Source organism: Rhinoderma darwinii, chromosome 5, assembly GCF_050947455.1.
Source record: "Rhinoderma darwinii isolate aRhiDar2 chromosome 5, aRhiDar2.hap1, whole genome shotgun sequence".
Lineage (NCBI taxonomy): Eukaryota > Metazoa > Chordata > Amphibia > Anura > Rhinodermatidae > Rhinoderma > Rhinoderma darwinii.
In genome coordinates, this window is record NC_134691.1 from 324,715,757 (window position 1) to 324,738,503 (window position 22,747).

The following is a 22,747-nucleotide window of genomic DNA, read 5'->3' on the forward strand; positions in this document are numbered from 1 at the left end:
AAAGAAGCTGGGTTAACCTAATTGTCACACTTACCCCACTATTCTTTATTTCCTGATCATGTAGAACCAACATATTCCGCAGCGCTGTACAGAGATTGTCATCACTCACACCAGTCCCCCTCCCCAATGTATACCTATCTACAACACAAATACGCTCTCTAGTGCCAATTTAATAGGAAGCAAATTAACCTCTCTCTATGCTTTTGGGCTATGGGAAGAAACCCAATCAAACTCCATGTAGATGTTTTCCTTGGTCGGATCTAGACCCAGGACCCCGAGCGCTAACCACTGACCCACCGTGCTGCCCCTATTATGAAAGAAGTTAGATATGACTACTTTATAAGGTTTTATTTAGTCTTCTTTCTTCATCTCTTTTTCCTCAGCAATGAGACATATATCAAAGCAAAACTAGTAGTAAAAATAATAGAATAAGGCTACGTTCACATATAGCAGATTTGCTGCGGATTTTCCGTCTGGACTTGTGGACAGAAAATCTGCAGCGGCATATAGTAGCAGCAAAGTGGATGAGAAGCTGTGGACATATTCTGCAGAGAAATTGACCTTGTGGTGTGAATCCTTAAATCTGTAGCAAAGTGAAATTGTATTGTTGCGAATTTGCTGCAAATTACCTGCGGATCCACAGCAAAATCAGCAAGTCCAGATAAGGGCCTGTTCACACCATCGCTGGCTTCTGTTCATCTGTTACGTTCAACCTTTCCGTCAGAGGAACAGATGAACGAAAAGCCAAATGGAAACTATTGCTTCCGTTTGCATTACCATTGATTTCCATGGTATTTTTTCCTCTTTCAGTCGGTATGGGTTAGCCTCTGTTCTGCTAGCTTTCCGTTTTCTTCACGTAAACAATAGCGTATTCAATGAAGAACAGCTCAAATGATCGGCCGTTAAAGACGCCTCGCATAATGCGAGGAGGAGCATTTACGACTGAAACGAGGCAGCTGTTTTCTCCTGAAAACAGTCTGTCTTTTCAGATGTAAAAGCCTGTTCTCGTGTGCACATACCCTAAGGCCTCATGCACAGGACTGTATGAAAAATCAGCACCATATGGCAAACTACGGATGCAGAAATTTTACTTTTTGACCCTGTGTTCTGTATGGATCTCCAAATGCTTCCCCCCATTCTTGCTGGAACCATTGAGAGATGGGGATTATCTTAAAGCGGCATGGCCACGCTTGTCTAGTCCGCCACGTAAGGACGAACATACCATATGTGCAATTCGTGCAGCTGCACAGGGGGGGCCTGGTTGTAAGGGGGCTCACTGTTAGGGTACGAACACACTTGGCGTGTTCAGGGCAGATACGCTGCGTTCAGGGAATGCCATCCGAAAAATCGCGCCACAACATGTGGTGTTTTTTTCCGGCTGAATTTCCGCTGCGTAAAGCAGCGCTGGAAAAATAAATAAAAACTTTTATACTTACCCAGAGTTCCCTGCTTCTTCTCCATCCGGCCTCCTGGGATGATGTTGCAGGCCATGTGACCGCTGCAGCCTGTGATTGGCTGTAGCAGTCACATGGGATGAAACGTCATCCCAGAAGGCCAGACTGGAGAAGAAGCATGGAACTCTAGGTAAGTATAACTTTATTTTTATTTTTCTTACTTGCGATTCATGTGGCGGAATCGCTGTGATTCGCTGCTACTGTAATACCCAGTGTTTACGCCGTGTGTTTGTATCCTTACTTTAAAACTAACTTTGTACTCTCTCTTAGATAGCATGAAAGACTAAAGTAATGAATTACACAGCTCAAAATTACTGGTGGATTGTTACAGAGACATAACGGGACATGCTCTATGCTGAGATATTCGAGAACAAGGGGCCCATATACTGTTTTTGTGCACGGGTCCTACCCTGTCTGTCTGTGTTTACCACCGCAGAGGGAGCAACACATTTTCATTATAAAATAGGACGGGACAAAATCAAACAATAAAGAACAGCCTCTCCCCATCCTAAAATAGCTGATAACAGGGAACAACAGATAGATATGTGTCCCTATAAAGCCATTCATAATAAAATCTGCCCTGAATTTTGAGATTTTGGAATTGAATAAAATTGCAGCGTGTGTAAATTCTACAGCTCTTCTAATCCTCTATGTAATAGGATTATTACCGTCTATGATCATAAAAGATACAGAAGACATGGAAAAAGCAGCTGACACATGCCCATATTACCACAACCCCGGAGCGGCTTAGTGCACAATCCATAGACTCGAATTTGACTTTTCCCGCTTTGAATTTGAAAAGAAAATATTGAAATTCAGTCGGAAGCAAAGAGGGGAAAGAGGATTTGGACGTGAGAGAATTACGGGGCGAATAGCAAGAAAATCTATCGAAAATCCATTCATACTCTGCTCATACACACACATCGGGATATGGAGAGTGTGACAATATAACAATCACCTCAGCTCCACAGTATACCTGCTGATCACAATGTACAGAAGTCACTGCTAGGATGACACTACGCTGCACGCTTATAGAACAATGGAGCCGCATGCCATTCACAGGTATAGCAGAGCTGAATTTTCTGTTGAACATAAAAACTTGAGTAACTATGTAAAGTCATTGTACTTATCTTGCACTGATCCTCAGTTACAGTCCAGAGCTGCATTCACAATTCTGCAGGCTTCAGAGCTGAACTGTCTCAACATTCTTAATTGTCCCACTACATTACAGGCTTTTCAGATAAACTATTAAGGGTGTGTCTGACAACAAGCTTGTCGACTGTTTCCAATGACGACTAGCAGAATTGTGAATGCAGATCTACTATAACATAGGCTGTAACAGTTGATCACTTCAATATAAGTTTGCAATAAATTTACTTAAAGTGTTACTAAACTTTTAAAACACTTTTGACATGTCATAGTGACATTTCAGAAGTTTTCATCGGTGGAAGTGGAGCACTGAGACCACCACTGATCACCAAAACAAAGCGGCAGAAGTGCTTGGGTGAGTGCTGTGACGCTTCTGATTGGCTTTCGTCGGTGCGGTGTACGGGCTCAATAGAACGTCTATGAGTCTGTACACCGCTCTGAAGAAAGACGATCAGAAACTAAACGGCATAGCGCTCACCCGAGCATTTCTGCAGCTTCGTTTTAGCGATCGGTGGGGGTCTCGGAGCTCAGACCCGGACTGATCAAAACTTCTGACATGTCAAGAGTTTTTCAAAAGTTTAGTTACACTTTAACTATTTATGTATATGTATAAACTTTAAAATGGAGCTCAATAGGTGGACATTCACCTAAATACCACAGCTCTAAATAGCTAATAAATCCTATGCTAATATTATGGCTCCCTCGTGTTGATCAAGTTATAAATGTTTACCTAAAATTGTGTTAACATTTTTCACATGCTCAGAGCAATTATATATGAAACTATCTAATGATAAAGATAGTTAAAAGATAGATAGATAGATATGAGATAGATAGATATGAGATAGATAGATATGAGATAGATAGATATGAGATAGATAGATATGAGATAGATAGATATGAGATAGATAGATATGAGATAGATAGATATGAGATAGATATGAGATAGATAGATAGATATGAGATAGATAGATAGATATGAGATAGATAGATAGATAGATAGATAGATAGATAGATAGATAGATAGATAGATAGATAGATAGATAGATAGATAGATAGATAGATAGATATGAGATAGATAGATAGATAGATAGATAGATAGATAGATAGATAGATAGATAGATAGATAGATAGATATGAGATAGATAGATATGAGATAGATAGATATGAGATAGATAGATAGATATGAGATAGATAGATATGAGATAGATAGATATGAGATAGATAGATAGATAGAATAGATAGATAGATATGAGATAGATAGATAGATAGATAAAAATCACGGCCACTATTTCATCTTATTTTTAACACTGAGATAATCCGCATAGATTACGTGAATCTTCCCCAAATAATCGCACCATTTCACGGCAGGAAAAAAACCTTTTCTGATGTTACCTTCTGCTCCAAGGCGAGCCGGTACTTCTGTTCCACCCTCTTGCACTTGTTATACCAGCTGTTTTCATCCATGGTAAATGGAGGACCAATATTTTCTGGGGTGCTACTCTCACTGCCGCTGCTCCCCAATGTCCGGAGCTCTTCCTCATCGCTGCTGATGCTATCAGAGCTGTGCAAGATGACAAAAATATTCTATTAGTTATATGTACCACTGTGTGATGTCAGGCCCTATTCACACGACAGGGAAATTCATCCGTGTGATGGACGTTTTTTTAACGGCCGTCACATGGCTGCATTTCTATACATCAGATCTGGTCAATGACTAGAAGAGGAAAGCTTTGAAACTTTTGACTCATTTTTTACCCATTTTAAACGCAATGCTAGAACCTCACGTGCCGTGCCCTCGCTGTATCTGTTCCTGGTCATTACTGCCATTGTCTGGCTGTTGTGCTTGCTTTGTGCAGGCAATAAATGCACATGTAAAATCCAGTGCTTACTAGACCTCCTGCACTGCCTATCTAATACAAGATCATAGGTAGAATGATAAAATCCAAGTTTCCAAAACCTCCTGACTTACCTAAACACACATGTGCCCCCCAAAATGCAGGATACTGTTATTAGTTCATGGGTGATGTAGCAGATGGAATATGTTTATCTCTCTTCCAGGAATAGACTCTTTCTCCACCATCATTCTACTTTTATGCATATAACCAGAAGAAGCCTGCATAATGAGCAGGGAGTGAGCAAGCACCCTTTCCTGATGGATAAAGTTATATAGTTAGGGTTTACATACAGGGATAATGGCTGGTATATACAGGGATGATGGGGGTTATATACAGGGATGATGGGGTTATATACAGTGATGATCGCTGGACTAGGCATCATCCCTGTATATACCAGCCATCATTCCTGTATATAACCCCCATCATTCCTGTTTATACCAGCCAGGCTGATATATACAAGGATGATGAGTGTTATATACAGTGATGATGGTTGGTATATACAGGAATGATGGCTGGTATATACAGAGATGATGGGGGTTATATACACGGATGATGGGGGTTATATGCAGGGATGATGGGGTTTATATAGCGAAGATGGGGGTTATATACGTGATGATGAGTGGACCAGGCATCATCCATGTATATAACCCCCACCATTCCTGTATACAACCTCCATTGTCCCTATATATACCAGCCATCATCCCTGTATATAACCCCCATCATTCCTGTACATAACCGCCATCATCCCTGTATATAACCTCCATCATCTCTGTATATACCAACCATCATCCCGGTACATAACCACCATAATCCCTGTATATAACCTCCATCATCCCTGTATATAACCTCCATCATCCCTGTATATACCAGCCATCATTCCTGTATATAACCTCCATCATCCCTGTATATACCAGCCATCATTCCTGTATATAACGTCCATCATCCCTGTGTACAACCTCCATCATTCCTGTATATAACCTCCATCATCCCTGTATATACCAGCCATCATTCCTGTATATAACCTCCATATACAGGGATAATGGCTGGTATATAAAGTAACAGGGATGATGGTTGGTATATACAGGGATGATGGGGGTTATATACCCTTTCAGTCAGTTTCAGAGAGGTCTGCAAAACTTTCTAATGCAAACTCCTCTGTCAGATGTCAGAGAAAAGATTAAAGGCTATGTACAACATATATATTGGTGCAAATTTCTAATTAGTTTTTATTAAGAATTATTTTTACTTTTTGAGATACAGCTGCTTTGTATCCTGTATACACAGCGGCTGTATCTAGCTCTGAGACCTGAATCGGTCAAGGCGACTATGCTATTGGTAATGCAAACTGAAAGCTATGGTTTCAGTATATGAGTTCCCCTGACGGAAAGGTCTGACGGAACCCATGAATGGAAGCTCGACGCAGATGTGAATGAAGCCTTAGATGTGATCGGTAACAGTTCGAACCTGCGTGTTACCTGAGTAGGGGGGGCACATTGTGTTGGGGCCCACTCTGGCATGTTTCACCCCCCCCCCTATGCTAAACCCTTAGCTACACCTCTGCTCCACATAAAGGTGAAGGGTGCATGTAGATGTAGCTACACAGCCGCGCAGGCTCCCCCCATTCTCATGACAGGGGGGTCTCGAAGGTGTTATGCTATTAATGTCTATAATGGAAAAGTCCCTTTAAAACTGACAGCGGAAGAAGCAGCGGAGTCTGAACAAAACCTGAAGCTTCTCCTGCAATGCTCCTATGTACAAGAGGCCTTGGGCGTTGTACGGTTGCCTCTCCGGCTGTCAGATTTACACTTTTGGCGGGACAGGAGAACACCAATAATACTAGAAGTTCCCTTTAAATCCTAAAAGTGAAGTAATAAACAGTGATAATCAGCTCAGTAAAATTGTAAGCATGTCTAATAAATATTCAGTTTTCCAGTGGTTGAATATTTTAGTTTTGTCGCCATAGAAGCGGGGAGTATTGTTGTAAATGCTTATTATTGGCCATACTGCTGAATCGACTGTATGTATATAGTTGCAGACCACTGAATTACTGTGCACATATCCCATTTTTCATATTTCTTTATTGCTTAATTTCCTGTAATCTTTCCTTAGAGGAAAAAACTATTACCATAATGCTGTAAACACGTTTCATTTGTGGCAATGAAATGTAAAGATCCCCGGGGGGTTGTCCGCACTGTGGTTAAGTGCGTGAATTCAGAACAGGATTAAAACCTTCCATAACTCAAAGATTAATTCCATTAACTTTCCAAAGGAACAGTAAAATAGCCGGATTTCATTCTGTATTATACATGACATGACCAGTGTAATCGTATGCTTGAATTTATTCACATTATTTATATGCGGCGTTCCATGTAATGAAGTAATTTCAGGGGCGATGAAGCTCTTAACACATCAGTATTTACAAAATTGCAGATAAAATCCTAATCCTATAGAACCGCAGTGAAACTTTATGGCAAAAAATTCCTTTAAAGTAATTTTTTTCAAGTGGGGACCAAAAATTATTGCAGTATGTGAGTACACTTGCTAATATACATTCTGGTCTTACATGGTCACCTGTATAAAAGACTCCTGTCCACAGACTCAATTAATCAGTCTGACTCTAACCTCTACAACATGGGCAAGACCAAAGAGCTTTCTAAGGATGTCAGGGACAAGATCATAGACCTGCACAAGGCTGGAATGGGCTACAAAACCATAAGTAAGACGCTGGGTGAGAAGGTGACAACTGTTGGTGCAATAGTAAGAAAATGGAAGACATACAAAATGACTGTCAATCGACATCGATCTGGGGCTCCATGCAAAATCTCACCTCGTGGGGTATCCTTGATCCTGAGGAAGGTGAGAGCTCAGCCGAAAACTACACGGGGGGAACTTGTTAATGATCTCAAGGCAGCTGGGATCACAGTCACCAAGAAAACCATTGGTAACACATTACGCCGTAATGGATTAAAATCCTGCAGTGCCCGCAAGGTCCCCCTGCTCAAGAAGGCACATGTACAGGCCCGTCTGAAGTTTGCAAATGAACATCTGGATGATTCTGAGAGTGATTGGGAGAAGGTGCTGTGGTCAGATGAGACTAAAATTGAGCTCTTTGGTATTAACTCTACTCGCCGTGTTTGGAGGAAGAGAAATGCTGCCTATGACCCAAAGAACACCGTCCCCACTGTCAAGCATGGAGGTGGGAAAATTATGTTTTGGGGGTGTTTCTCTGCTAAGGGCACAGGACTACTTCACCGCATCAATGGGAGAATGGATGGAGCCATGTACCGTCAAATCCTGAGTGACAACCTCCTTCCCTCCACCAGGACATAAAAAATGGCTCGTGGCTGGGTCTTCCAGCACGACAATGACCCGAAACATACAGCCAAGGCAACAAAGGAGTGGCTCAAAAAGAAGCACTTTAAGGTCATGGAGTGGCCTAGCCAGTCTCCAGACCTTAATCCCATCGAAAACTTATGGAGGGAGCTGAAGATCCGAGTTGCCAAGCGACAGCCTTGAAATCTTAATGATTTACAGATGATCTGCAAAGAGGAGTGGGCCAAAATTCCATCTAACATGTGTGCAAACCTCATCATCAACTACAAAAAGCGTCTGACTGCTGTGCTTGCCAACAAGGGTTTTGCCACCAAGTATTAAGTCTTGTTTGCCAAAGGGATCAAATACTTATTTCTCTGTGCACAATGCAAATAAATATATATAATTTTGACTATGTGATTTTCTGTTTTTTTTAAAATATAATCTATCTCTCACTGGTAAAATTAACCTAGCCTAAAAATTCTAGACTGTTCATGTCTTTGACAGTGGGCAAACTTACAAAATCAGCAAGGGATCAAATACTTATTTCCTTCACTGTATATATATATATATATATATATATATATTTATTTAAACAGTGTATATAATTTATATATATTAGCACACAAAGGCGCACATACATTTTAAAGGACATATGATATATGGATACAAGATATACCATAAATGTCTCATAGGTAGGAAGGAGATACCAGCTCTGGAACCTCCACCTATCAGGTGAACTAGAACAGTTGTTTCAGTCACTCCTATATTCACAGGATATAGCATTCATGTTTTTGGTCCGAGCACCCCATCACTGCATACCCTTGTACTACATTGGAATGATTCATTGAACACAGTTTACAATTTATAATAAAGTTACCGAAGCCGACATGTTAAATACAATGTATTCGCTCACCTCTGAGTAAACTTGAGATAAGGCGTGTAGTCTATGACTGCTGGGTAGTTCCCATCCAGGCCCTCTCCTTTAAGGCAAAAACTACAGGGAATATGCAGACATAGTGTTAACAGTGGAATGACATACAGTATGTTATTTCACCCCATACAGAACACCCCTTTATCTACAAATAATCCTATAATGATGAAGACATACCGGTCAAGACCTCCTAATGTGCAGACCACCAGAGCGGAGTCTCTCATCCGGTGAGATCATGAGGTACTAACACCAGTGTTCCAGTCTTTAAGGGGTTAATATCATGGTGACAAATTCATCCCTGCAACCTCAGTAGGTGGCCACATTGTTGTGACTTGGGTCCTAATACAAAATCTGTAACAGGGTCTCCACCACCATGAGTCATTTATAATATTTTTTATGTGGCAGAGGGACCTTTGGGTCATAGAATAAAGAGGAAGACTTCATATTCTCCAATATTGGACCTGCAGATTTCTGGCTAATTGAGAGTGGGTCCATAGCATGGGATCCTTCTATTAATCCCTTCCTTAAAACAGTAATTTATAATAGGTTTTCTAATGATCCATTTAAGCTTCTAGCATAAGAACAATCTGATAACTGACAATTAACAGGACAATATCATCACAGGAAGATAACTAGAAAGTGTCAGAAGCTAAAGCAAATCTGTCTTTAGATCAACTGGGTGGAACTTCTGTAATTTGCCGCCACTAAGGGGAGCTTACTGGGGTTTCCTACTGAATACAATAATAAATCTGTCTTCAGTAAGCTCCTAAGCTCCCCCTAGTGGCTGCTGCATGAAGAAGGAATTTTATAATTTAACTCTATGGCTGTGTAAAGGAGAGCAGCACAATTGGAGCTCTACGACAAACAAATACCGAGTTCTGATTTGTTATGCAATGAATCAGCACTGAATTTTCAACCAATTACGGAAACAATAGGTTCACTTTAATTTGTTGTATGAGTAACAATGCTTCTGTAGTCTCTGTTGCTTGAAATCCAATAGCCTGGTAGTAATAAATAACTGCGCTGCTCCTTTAAATGAATCCCAGACCCGTGTGTACACTGGGAGTACCATGATAAACCTACCTGAAATCAATGGCATTGAGTCCAAGCAGCATACCCGCCAGCATGTTTGCTTCTTCACCTAAGACTATAGCTCCATCGTCGTAAAACCTCCTATGGGGCAGAAAATCTCTTTCAGTTTAGCAAACAGATTGCCAGTAACACAGCGGGTCCACAATACATTATGATGACATAACCGCAAGCGCAAATCCCGACTGTGCATTTCATTGAATTTTTATGGCATTATCTGTATGGGGGAGTACATTGTGATTAATGTGTTCTGTTCACAGATTGCCAAGAGGAAATTTATTTCCTCAGCTCTTGGAAAAAAAATAAAAAAATGTAAATTTTAATATCTTATCTCGCGGAATTTACAGCGCAGATAACGCCAGCCAGCCTGGAATGTGAAATGTGCTGCAGGCGTCAATATTAGCCATTGGGAATTTGTACAATTCCTATTTACATTTTTTTAGATTTTTTTTTCCCGCTGTGAATTTGCAGTTGTGTTTTTAGCTTGGTCGGGGCAGTTTTAGTGCAGCTTTTAGCCAAAACCAGTTTATCCTACAGGGCTGGAGCTAGACTTTTTTTGCACCTAGGAAAAAGAGGCGCCCCTACCCCACACAAATACTTAGACTGGGTTCTCACATCGCGGTTTAGATGCGTTTTTTGTTGCAAATTGCAGAACATTTTGCATCGATTTACGTAAGATTTAGGGAAAATGGTGCAGTTTAACCGCATTCGCGGCAAAAAAACTCAACCTTACAAACCCAGCCTTACAAATCCCGGTATGCTGACATACGGATTTGTAGTTTAGAGGCCCAATAATAATATCCCCATTATAATCTAAACTTTATTGTTAACCCTTGCTGCTGGTGCCAGTAGTTTTCCTCTAAACAACCAGCACCCTGAGGCACATGCTTTGCTCGCTTAGCTACACCCCTGTGATCCTAAAAAAGTGCAAAAAGATTTATACATCTCTTATTTTTGGATCCAATCCTGGTTTGGGCTATGTTCATTCAATGAAATAATTGTATAATGAAAAAAGTCCTGCAGCTTTGCAATATGCATTGTGTTTAAATTTCTCAACATTTTCAAAATCTCTGCTTGCTGTCAGTGAATAGGAAAATCTTGTTTGCATCAGAGGCTGAAAACATTGTTTAGAGCAGGGGTCTCAAACTCGGCAGGGTAAGTGGTCCGCATATAGAAAAAATGGGAAGTTGATGGGCCGCATTACTTTCAAATTTGATACAATACAAAATTATTGTTAATAAATTACTTATTTGAACTACTATAACACTATATTACTATAATAATAACACTACATTACTATAATAATAGCGCTAGGTTTAAAATTTGAGATATTTCTCCACGCGTTTATTTCAACAATCCAGTTTTCCATTTTAAGTGTCGCTAAATGCAGTCCGGCGACTCTGTTGGCAGCGTTTGGCAGACACACATGTCAAGATTGGGCAGCCCCTTTTTAGATAGTGCCGCAGTGCCCTCTGTGGATGCTGCCGCAGTGCCCTCTGTGGATGCTGCCGCAGTGTCCTCTGTGGATGCTGCCGCAGTGCCCTCCGTGGATGCTGCCGCAGTGCCCTCCGTGGATGCTGCCGCAGTGCCCTCCGTGGATGCTGCCGCAGTGCCCTCCGTGGATGCTGCCGCAGTGCCCTCCGTGGATGCTGCCGCAGTGCCCTCCGTGGATGCTGCCGCAGAGTCCTCTGTAGATGCTGCCACAGAATCTTCTGTAGATGCTGCCACAGTGCCCTCTGCAGATAATGCCACAGTGCCCTCTGCAGATAATGCAACACACCCAAACGTGGACACCGATGTCAGGGAATTCGACAGAGTCCCGGAGCAGAGCCGATACTAGTGCTCTGCCCGGGTCTCCGCTCTGGGGAAGACCCTGACACACTGTCCATATATGGACAGCGATGTCAGGGAATTCCACAGAGTCCCAGAGCAGAGCCTGTACTAGCGCTCTGCTCGGGACTCCGCTCTGGGGAAGACCCTGACATACTGTCCATATATGGACAGCGATGTCAGGGATTTCCACAGAGTCCAGGAGCAGAGCCTGTACTAGCGCTCTGCCCGGGACTCCGCTTTGGGGAAGACCCTGACACACTGTCCATATATGGACAGCGATGTCAGGGAATTCGACAGAGTCCCGGAGCAGAGCCGATACTAGTGCTCTGCCCGGGTCTCCGCTCTGGGGAAGACCCTGACACACTGTCCATATATGGACAGCGATGTCAGGGATTTCCACAGAGTCCCGGAGCAGAGCCTGTACTAGTGCTCTGCTCGGGACTCCGCTCTGGGGAAGACCCTGACACACTGTCCATATATGGACAGTGATGTCAGGGAATTCCACAGAGTCCCGGAGCAGAGCCTGTACTAGCGCTCTGCTCGGGACTCCGCTCTGGGGAAGACCCTGACACACTGTCCATATATGGACAGTGATGTCAGGGAATTCCACAGAGTCCCGGAGCAGAGCCGATACTAGCCGATACTCTGTGGCTGAAACTCTGATAATGCCCAATTCACACACGAGTATGGCTTTGTGTGAGAGAGCGCTCTGATACACTGCACCAAGTTGTGGACCTCGTCAGGAACACATGATAAGTATTGGTTTTTAAGCCTCTGAATGTAAACTGAAAAGTTTCCATTCACTGACAGCAAAGTGATCTTGAAAACAGTGAGGAATTGAAACGCAAAGTATTTTAGCAAGCTGTAGACTTTATCTGTAATTCACATTATATAGATTTATGGTCTAAACACAGCACATTAAAATGTCACATAAGGGCAGATGATCGACAATTCGTGCAAACAATCATTGGCGATCATTGTCCAGTGTAAACATGGCAGCGAACAGCCCACAAAGCAGAAAACGCTCTTTTTTGTCTGATTGCCTCTTTTATGCGGGTAAAAAAAAATCATTGTTTGGTGGCAGCACATCTCCCCATGTAATCCAGGGAATGTGCTGCCGATAATATGCAAACTTTATGGGGAACGAACATCCCCCGTACGATGAGTGTGGCATTTGAATGTACTAAAAAATGCCGATCAACAGACTATTATGCTCATGAAAAGGGACCTGGCTATGTTCACACGGAGTATTTTTGGGGAGGAATATCTGCCTCAAAATTCCATTTGGAACTTTGAGGCAGATATTCCTCTACCTGCACGCCGACTTTCGCGGCGATTATCCCACCGTTTTTCGCCCGCGGCCATTGAGCGCCGCGGGCATAAAACAGCGAGAAATACCCTTTCTCCTGCCTCCCATTGAAGTCAATGGGAGGTCAGAGGCGGAAGCGCCCGAAGATAGGGCATGTCGCTTCTTTTTCCCGCGAGGCAGTTTTACTGCTCGCGGGAAAAAGACGCCGACGCCTCCCATTGAAATCAATGGGAGGCGTTCTCGGGCCGTTTTTGCCGAGTTTTGCGACGCGGTTTCCGCGTCAAAAAACTCGGCAAAATACCCCGTGTGAACATGCTCGGTGCTTTGTCAATATTCAGACAACGATAAGTGGATACACACAGTAAAACGCTGGCATTGATACTTTGGGTCATTGTATAAATTTGGCAAAATCCTCTGGCATCTTATGCAGAATACAACCAGATCATTAGATTCATCTACTTTTTTGTAGTTAGTTAGTTAGTTAGTTAGTTAGTTGGTATATAGATGATGTACTCCTTAGTGCCATAGTTCACACCAAAAATTTAACTGATACAAAGTATAAGTAAAAAACAAATACATTGTAATTAATGGATTGGAGCTGGCAATACCTTGTTGTTTTATAGTCTCGCAGTGCAGCTGTAATATATTCAGACAAGCGTTTTTCCATAAGTGCAACTCTGATCCAAGCCCTACCCTAAAATGAAAAAAATAAATAAACATAAAGAAACAAAAATCATACAGCCAGTAGCATACATAGGAGAGAGGGGCCCCTTAGCAAACATCAAAATGGGCCCCCATTGTGGTGCTGGGTTTTACCACCCATAATTAAAATATCAATGAACTGAAATAAAGCCTCATGCACATGGCCCTGCCCGTAATGATTGCCCGTGATTGCGGGCACGGCCGGCTGCAGCGGACAGCCACCCGCATTTTCGACCCGTGCTCTCATAAAAAGTATGGGAGCACGGACCGTAAAAAGCAAAAAATATAGGACATGTCCAATCTTTTGCGGACACCTTCCCGCAAAAATGGGAAGTCAATAGAAGTGAGTTGGTCCGTAATTGCGGACCACAATTACTGACAAATTCTACGGTTGTGTGCATGTGGCCTAATGCTGTATAAACCTGTTTTTTCAATGTTGGTTTACATACTGAAATCGGTTTCTTTTTTTGTAACCAGAGGTTATTTCTCTGAATATAGAAGATTCTGAAGACTACACAATTGTTATTTAGGCTCAAATAATTAAAGCGGACCTTTCAGCTCTCCTGATATGTCTGTTTTAGTATTTGTATAATATTTGTATTCCCCAATCTGGAATACAATATAATTCTGGAGCATCCTTTTTTAGAACGCTACGTTGTGCCGTTCCTCTGTTATTCCTACTAGAAATGTATTAATAAATTAACAGCTGGGTGTTACCAATTGGGGGGGGGGGGGTGTCCCTATATAGTCTGACATTGTCCAATCAGTGGTGACAGAGTGATACTGTGTAGAGACACGCCCCTTTGACAAGGGGAATGGTAACACCCAGTTGTTAACTTCTTTATAATTTTCTAGGAGGAATAACAGAGGAATGACACAACTCAGAGTGCTAAGAAAATATGTTCCAGAGTTGTTATTTAATGAGGGAATACAAGCATTTACTAAAATAGACACGTCAGGAGAGGTGACAGGTTCTCTTTAAAAACAGAGAATTGTATGACTTTATATATATATATATATATACACACACACACGCGCCAATGTTGATGACAGATGTGGATGGCGAATAAAAGCATTGTCCCTATGACAAGGCTGAACTAGTCAGAGAACAGAATAGCAGGTGCAGTCACGGGGACATTGGATCTCATAGGAATCACTGACAATGTGATTAGTTGTGCTTAGAGGGTTTATGAAACAAAGGATCCTGGGAGATTAAATATCCGAACTGGAGGTGTAGTGTGAATTCATCCCCACCTGTCTCCAGATTCCCAGCAAATCAGCAGGAGTTCTTACAGAGATGTTCGGTCACTGAAAACCTGGAGACAGAGATTTCCGCAACTCCACCCATACATGTAAGTCGAGGGCAGCCCGCTAGTTTACGGCTTTATGGACATTTGTGTAAAGGAACACAATACATCCATTTTGATGTCAAATAAAAGAGAAATTCTTACCTTTGCTCTCGAGGAGCTGACATTTTCCATGTTCTCAATACTACAGATACAACTGTGGGACACTTTAGAACATGCAACCCGTATGTAATCCCAAAAGCTTCGAGGACTTTCATAACCAAACCAGGTAAGCTGACCTGAAAAGAGATAGAGCCTTAAAGTTTCAATTCATTGCAAGTCCATCAGTCATCGAACAGAAATGGGTCATTAACGTGTCGGCCAAATGTATGTTTCTAGTTTACAATAGTAGCAGAGCTCAGTTTGTCATCTGGTACAACTCATTGTGATATGACTTAGTTTTATCTGTGGTTTCGCACAGGATTCCAAGTAAAACTTGCTCATCCTAAGTTACAGTTTATACTATAGTTCAGAGCTGCATTTAAAGTTCTGCAGGCTTCAGAGCTGAAATCTATCAGCATTCCTTACTGATTCAAAGGATGCACACAGCTTGTTTTGTTTATTTGCATTCAGGAAAGTCTAGTCTTTCCCTAAGGCAGTGTACATAAAACCAACTGTCCCATTTTAGGAGCTAACCAAAGCTGTTAGGCTATGTTCACACACAAACTCAAAAACGTCTGAAAATACGGAGCTGTTTTCAAGGGAAAACAGCTCCTGATTTTCAGAAGTTTTTTTTAGCCACTCTGGATTTTCGTGGCGATTCTTACAGCCGTTTTTGGAGCTTTTTTTTTTATAGAGTCAATGAAAAATGGCTCCAAAAACGTCCCAAGAAGTAACCTGCACTTCTTTTTCGCAGCCGTTTTTATGTGAAAAAACGCTGCGAAAAACGCTCCGTCGGAACAGAACGCCGTTTTCTGCTTCCGATTTTTAAGCCTTGTGAACATACCCTTAGGAGTGTGTCTAACAACAAGCTTGTTGACAGTTTCCAATAACAATTAGCAGAATTCTGAATTCAGCTCTGGATTATAGTACATAGTAAGTAAGTAATGTATTGTATTTCCAAAGTTACTCAACTTTTTATGTAGATTAATTCTATATAGCAGCTGTAAACTAGTGCTTAAAGGTGGGCATAGCTTTTAATGCAGCTTTTGGGTAGACGAGAAAAGGGGAGCTGGCAGGTAGCCCACAAGCTTCCTGCTCGTTTTTCTATAAAGGGGTTATCCTAGCTATGAATATTAGATCGGTGGGGTTCCTACTGTCGGCACACCTGCCGATCAGCTATTTAAAGGGCCCGCGTCGCTCGTACAAGCGCCACAGCCTATTTTTTGTTTATATGGTTCTCCTCCTCGTTCGTACTTGCACGCGCCCTGATATTTGTAGCGGCCGTACAAGGTATTGCACCACTGTCCCCTTCAAGTGATAAATAATTCCAAAATCACAGAAATTCCAGTGCAGATCATATTAAAACTGTTTTTTTTTTCTAATTATAAATTGATTCAGAGCTGTTATTCTCGAACTTATTTGTATGGAACTCTATATCTATAATAAGTCATGAGTGAAACAAAGAAAAAATATGCAGCACAAGTCCTTGTCATTCCTCTAGCCTTGGAAAAAGCTTACTACACATGAATACACCATCTTTCATGAGCGGTAAAACAACAAGTCAGATTCACCTTCATATGACCTTGAAATTGCGTAGACCATGAAAGTTAGAAAGTAAAGGATAAAACTTTATTTCCCAAAGTAAAATTGTGCTAAGTAAGTACCTATAAGAAGAAAACAATGTAAACATAATAGAAAAGAAAACTATTATAGAAGTGGTCCAGAGGGAAATAAAACTTTTAAAGGAACACTACTCTGAACCTACATGGACGTGCATCACGTGACCTTAACCGGAAGTACCCGGGAGTCCTTATAATGAGGAGCGCTGCTTGATAACGCTAGTGCCCTCATTAGCGGGTATCCGCTCTTTCTTGCGCCGTCGCCCCAACTCACCAGTATAAAGAAGGTAAGTACATTAAAAGCATCACACATCTATAGGTTAACTGATTGTATCTTGTGGGAATAAAGGTTTTAATGGACAGTAATCATACCACGTACACCAGGGTGTCTCCCTCTGACAACATAGTGAAGTGTATTTTACTTCAATATACTCATCCAATAGCAGATTACGATGTTGCCCTATATGCCATTTGTATGAACTTTAAGGGTATGTTCACACGGCAGCGTCCGTTACGGCTGAAATTACGGGGCTGTTTTCAGGAGAAAACAGCCCCGTAATTTCAGCCGTAATGGCATGTGCAGGCGTCTTTCGCTGCGTCCATTACGGACGTAATTGGAGCTGTTTTTCCATGGAGTCCATGGAAAACGGCTCCATTTACGTCTGAAGAAGTGACAGGCACTTCTTTGACCGTCGGCACAGAACATCGTAAGACCCATTCAAATGAATGGGCAGATGTTTGCCGATGTTTGCCGACGCTTTTGAGCCGCATTTTCGGACGTAATTCGGGGCTAAAACGCCTGAATTATGTCCGTAAATAGTGCGTGTGAACCCAGCCTAACTGTATATACCTAGATCAATTGGTGGGGTGTTCATATGTACAATAACATCACAGGACCAGATCTGCCAGATTGGAAGCCACACTGTCGGATCAACAGTAACATTTATTATCTATTTGCATTGATTCAAGCTCATGATTGCACGTGTCTGTTCTTTCCTATGTTATATGATTCCGTTTCCTTCCCCCTTTCTGTATATATGTATATACACTATATAACATAATGCTTTTACCTATCACATACTATGTACTATATGGAAATAATAGAATATATACAGTGAAGGAAATAAGTATTTGATCCCTTGCTGATTTTGTATGTTTGCCCACTGTCAAAGACATGAAAAGTCTAGAATTTTTAGGCTAGGTTAATTTTACCAGTGAGAGATAGATTATATAAAAAAATAAAAAATAAATCACATTGTCAAAATTATATATATTTATTTGCATTGTGCACAGAGAAATAAGTATTTGATCCCTTTGGCAAACAAGACTTAATACTTGGTGGCAAAACCCTTGTTGGCAAGCACAGCAGTCAGACATTTTTAGTAGTTGATGATGAGGTTTGCACACATGTTAGATGGAATTTTGGCCCACTCCTCTTTGCAGATCATCTGTAAATCATTAAGATTTCGAGGCTGTCGCTTGGCAACTCGGATCTTCAGCTCCCTCCATAAGTTTTCGATGGGATTAAGGTCTGGAGACTGGCTAGGAGCTCCATGACCTTAATGTGCTTCTTTTTGAGCCACTCCTTTGTTGCCTTGGCTGTATGTTTCGGGTAATTGTCGTGCTGGAAGACCCAGCCACGAGCCATTTTTAATGTCCTGGTGGAGGGAAGGAGGTTGTCACTCAGGATTTGACGGTACATGGCTCCATCCATTCCCCCATTGATGCGGTGAAGTAGTCCTGTGCCCTTAGCAGAGAAACACCCCCAAAACATAATGTTTCCACCTCCATGCTTGCCAGTGGGGACGGTGTTCTTTGGGTCATAGGCAGCATTACTCTTCCTCCAAAAACGGCGAGTTGAGTTAATGCCAAAGAGCTAAATTTTAGTCTCATCTGACCACAGCACCTTCTCCCAATCACTCTAAGAATCATCCAGATGTTCATTTGCAAACTTCAGACGGGCCTGTACATGTGCCTTCTTGAGCAGGGGGACTTTGCGGGCACTGCGGGATTTTAATCCATTATGGCGTAATGTGTTACCAATGGTTTTCTTGGTGACTGTGGTCCCAGCTGCCTTGAGATCATTAACAAGTTCCCCCCGTGTAGTTTTCGGCTGAGCTCTCACCTTCCTCAGGATCAAGGATACCCCACGAGGTGAGATTTTGCATGGAGCCCCAGATCGATGTCGATTGACAGTCATTTTGTATGTCTTCCATCTTCTTACTATTGCACCAACAGTTGTCTCCTTCTCACCCAGCGTCTTACTTATGGTTTTGTAGCCCATTCCAGCCTTGTGCAGGTCTATGATCTTGTCCCTGACATCCTTAGAAAGCTCTTTGGTCTTGCCCATGTTGTAGAGGTTAGAGTCAGACTGATTAATTGAGTCTGTGGACAGGAGTCTTTTATACAGGTGACCATGTAAGACAGCTGTCTTTAATGCAGGCACCAAGTTGATTTGGAGCGTGTAACTGGTCTGGAGGAGGCTGAACTCTTAATGGTTGGTAGGGGATCAAATACTTATTTCTCTGTGCACAATGCAAATAAATATATATAATTTTGACAATGTGATTTTCTTCTTTTTTTTTAATATAATCTATCTCTCACTGGTAAAATTAACCTAGCCTACAAATTCTAGACTGTTCATGACTTTGACAGTGGGCAAACTTACAAAATCAGCAAGGGATCAAATACTTATTTCCTCCACTGTACGTACTTATTATCATGTATTTCTAGTGCTCGAGAAAGGGCTATGTTTGGACCGAAATGTTGCAACCTGGTATGAGAAATTGAAGAAATTTGATTTGCAAATTTACTCCTATTGGTGTGCGTAATACTTTGTACAGTCTATAGTGGGTTGGGCCCCTATTCTATGCACCCACCTCCAAGATAACCTGGTGCTATCTAAACCTATCTCACTACAGGAAAACGGATACATTGTTTTATATCTATTGCGATGATAGAGAGCAGTGCATGACTAATCTCTATGGTGGTCTTTAAAGAGTCATGCACCGCCCTCAAGACCCTAAATGAATCATAACACCGTGTATCAGTTATGCCTAGAGTGTTTCTTTAAAGGCTATGTATACCTTTGAAAACTTTTTTTTTTTTATAAAAAATGTCAGTCAGTGTGTTTTCTAACTACTTTTTATTAAAAAATATTTTCATTTTTTGAGATACAGCTTCTTTGTATCCTGTAGAGCAGCTGTATCTTGAGCTGAATCCTGTATCCGTCAGGTCAGCGGGACTGACGGGTTTATTGTCAGCGGGACACGAAGGATCGAGCAGTTACCGATCACATCTAAGTTAACAACTTAGATGTGATAGATTACAGGTGGATCCTGCTTGTCAGAGACACGCAGAACATGCTATCTCTGAACCCATTAGTCCCGCTTTCCTGACGGATTCAGGTTTCAGGGCAAGATACAGCTGCTCTGTATACAGGATACAACAGCTGCTCTGTATACAGGATACAAAGCAGCTGTATCTCAATTTTTTTTTTTAATAAGAAGTAATTAGAAAGTTGCTATCACGGGTAGCTGAGAGCAAGGAGAATTACCTGCTCAGTTAAAAGGCTGCTGCATCGGAATAAAGCCCGTTAGAGGCCGCCGTAAAAAAAACATATGGGCGGTCAGTAACGGTTAAAGGGATTCTAAGAAGGGTCCCTTGACAATAAGCTGAACACAAATTGCCCCCTGCTGTAACCCCAGCAATCAGTTGGTATCTGTGGGAAAACAGTAACAGTAAGTGTTCATTTTTCCTGCAGCGCCACCACAGGGGAAATTAGGCATTACACAGTGCCCATTCAAATCAATGGGTTGTCTGTGTAATACAGGACAGGACAGGTCCTGCAGAGCCAGTGACGCTCTTTGTAACCGCTCTCCATTCTGGCCAAGAGATGAGGACCCCACTCTATTCATTCAGAATTATTAGGGTATATTAAAATCAATTGTCTAAATTGGACAACCCCTTTAAATCAGATGTGTTGAACTTATTCTAAATAGTGGGTAGAGTCAGGTATGGTCAAACATACTCATATGATCCATTAATCTATATAAAGATCATTACACGGGATGTCCCATACACACTAGCCTGCCTCTTCTTATCTTGATTGATGTCCCACAGGCCAGGATACATCATTACAAGCCAGCACAGTGCCCAGATAAACCCTAGGCCAGTACATCTCACTTCACTGCGCATGCTCTGGATGCCGGTGGAACTGACTTGTAATGACGTATGCCGGCCTGAGGACGTCAATCAAGCCAAGAGGAGGACTGGCCAGCGTGACTCTTCAGAATAACACCACCCCCATGACTCTTTATAGGTTGTTTGCATATGGCGTACGCTGTTTTCTACGCGGTTTTGTTTTTCTTAGGTATGCTGCATCGGCCAAAATATACAAGTTCATCATTGTCAACTTCTTACCGTCCTGGATAACCGGTTGGTGAATGTTTGGGGACCTAAAGAGTGTGACAAGTTCCTATCAACATCTGGCTGTCCCAGATATAATTTTGGATAGTGCTTGACTGTTTCGTATTTAGTGACCGCACTGTAAATTGTTTTTTAACAGAAATTATTAAAAGCTGTGTTTTAATAGCACTATATAGTTTAGTAGCGCTGTAAATGCCATTTGGTACAATTCATCACGAGAACCATTTGATTTTATTGCTAGTTCCAGGTAAACCTACTCAGATATCTTATGACAAAAAACTTGTCTTTGAGTAAAGCTCTCCTGAACCCTTCGATCAGTTGTTTCCTTGAGCAGCGGTTTTGCAAAAGTCGCCATGAATCCGGTACATTAAAAAACTTCTAAGGCTGTGTTCACATCACTGTCGCTTTCCGATGAGGGGTTCCGTCGGAGGTTTCCGTCGGGTTAACCCCACAGCGGAAAGGCAAACGGAAACCCCAGCTTCCGTTTTCCTCACCATTGAACTCAATGGTGACGGAAACCTAGCTAACGGTTTCCGTCTGTCACCGTTGTGAGAGGGTTCCGTCGTTTTCACGGAATCAATAGCGCAGTCGAAAATACCCCTTAACAGAAGGGCAACAGTGATGTGAACACGCCCTTATATACATTACATTACTTAACTTGTACTAATCGTGAGATACAGTCTGTATGATAACCCGGAACTGTATTAATAAGTCTGCGGGCTTCAGAGCTAAAATCTATGAGATTTCCTTCCTTCTGTTGGTGATTGTCTTTCTGGGAAGTGCAGTCTTTACACCACGCGCTGTACAGTGAATTGATGTAGGAAAAACTGACTGTCCCACTTCATTGTAGGAGCTCAGCTGAGCTATTAGGAGTGTGCCTGTTGACAAAATCGTTGTCGGTTTTCAGTGACAACCAGCAGAATTGTGAATGCAGCTCTGGAGTATAATACACATAACTCAGGATCAGTACAAGATAAGTAATGCCATGTATATACAAAGTTACTCAACATTTTATCTAGAATACTATAGTTCTATATGTAAATCTTAAAATATTTGACATACACATTAACTCCAGAGTTATCGCAATGAATAAACAACCCATCCCTAAAGAGTTAAACAAAACATTCATCTCTTTAACATCTGTATCATCTTTGCTTGGAAACAGCATTAGGTTATTGCGTCTCTTAAATGGTTAGCAAATGGTTATTGATTTTCTGCACGGTTGTATTTGGTCAATGCAATGGAGTTTTAACGATTAACCTGTGGGGTACAATTTCCAGCAGGAAGCTAAAACGAAGGCTCGCCCAAAATGTATTATGCTAAGTCAGCTATGGAAATTATAGAAAGGGGAGCCCGGTCATTTCTGCTGACAGCTAGTGGCGTAACTATGTTCTCGATCATATTTTATATTTCATTTATTCTATATCAGAGGAGAAAAAAAAGGAAAAACATTCAGACTAGAAAGATTTTCCTTCTTCTCTCTGCTGGGATCCCAAAAAAAAAACAATACAAATAAATGGATACAAGGATTGCAAGCCCATGATGGTAATGTCAACTTTTTAACAACCGACCATT

The 22,747-nt window shown here is 41.7% G+C and overlaps 1 protein-coding gene across 6 annotated transcripts in view; it reads right to left on the bottom strand.

Moving 5' to 3' along the window:
• RUNDC3B (RUN domain containing 3B) overlaps positions 1-22,747 on the bottom strand; it is a 141,971-nt gene that overhangs the window by 56,003 nt on the left and 63,221 nt on the right. For all 6 annotated transcript variants that reach the window (XR_012847774.1, XR_012847773.1, XM_075827645.1 and 3 more), the window contains exons 3-7: positions 15,129-15,262; positions 13,584-13,669; positions 9,828-9,917; positions 8,727-8,807; positions 3,996-4,164 (exon numbers count right to left, since the gene is read on the bottom strand). Coding sequence is in view for 4 of the 6 variants with exons in the window: in XM_075827645.1 (XP_075683760.1) it covers positions 3,996-4,164; positions 8,727-8,807; positions 9,828-9,917; positions 13,584-13,669; positions 15,129-15,262 (560 nt within the window). In the remaining 2 variants the exon portion in view is untranslated. The remainder of the gene's footprint in view (positions 1-3,995; positions 4,165-8,726; positions 8,808-9,827; positions 9,918-13,583; positions 13,670-15,128; positions 15,263-22,747) is intronic.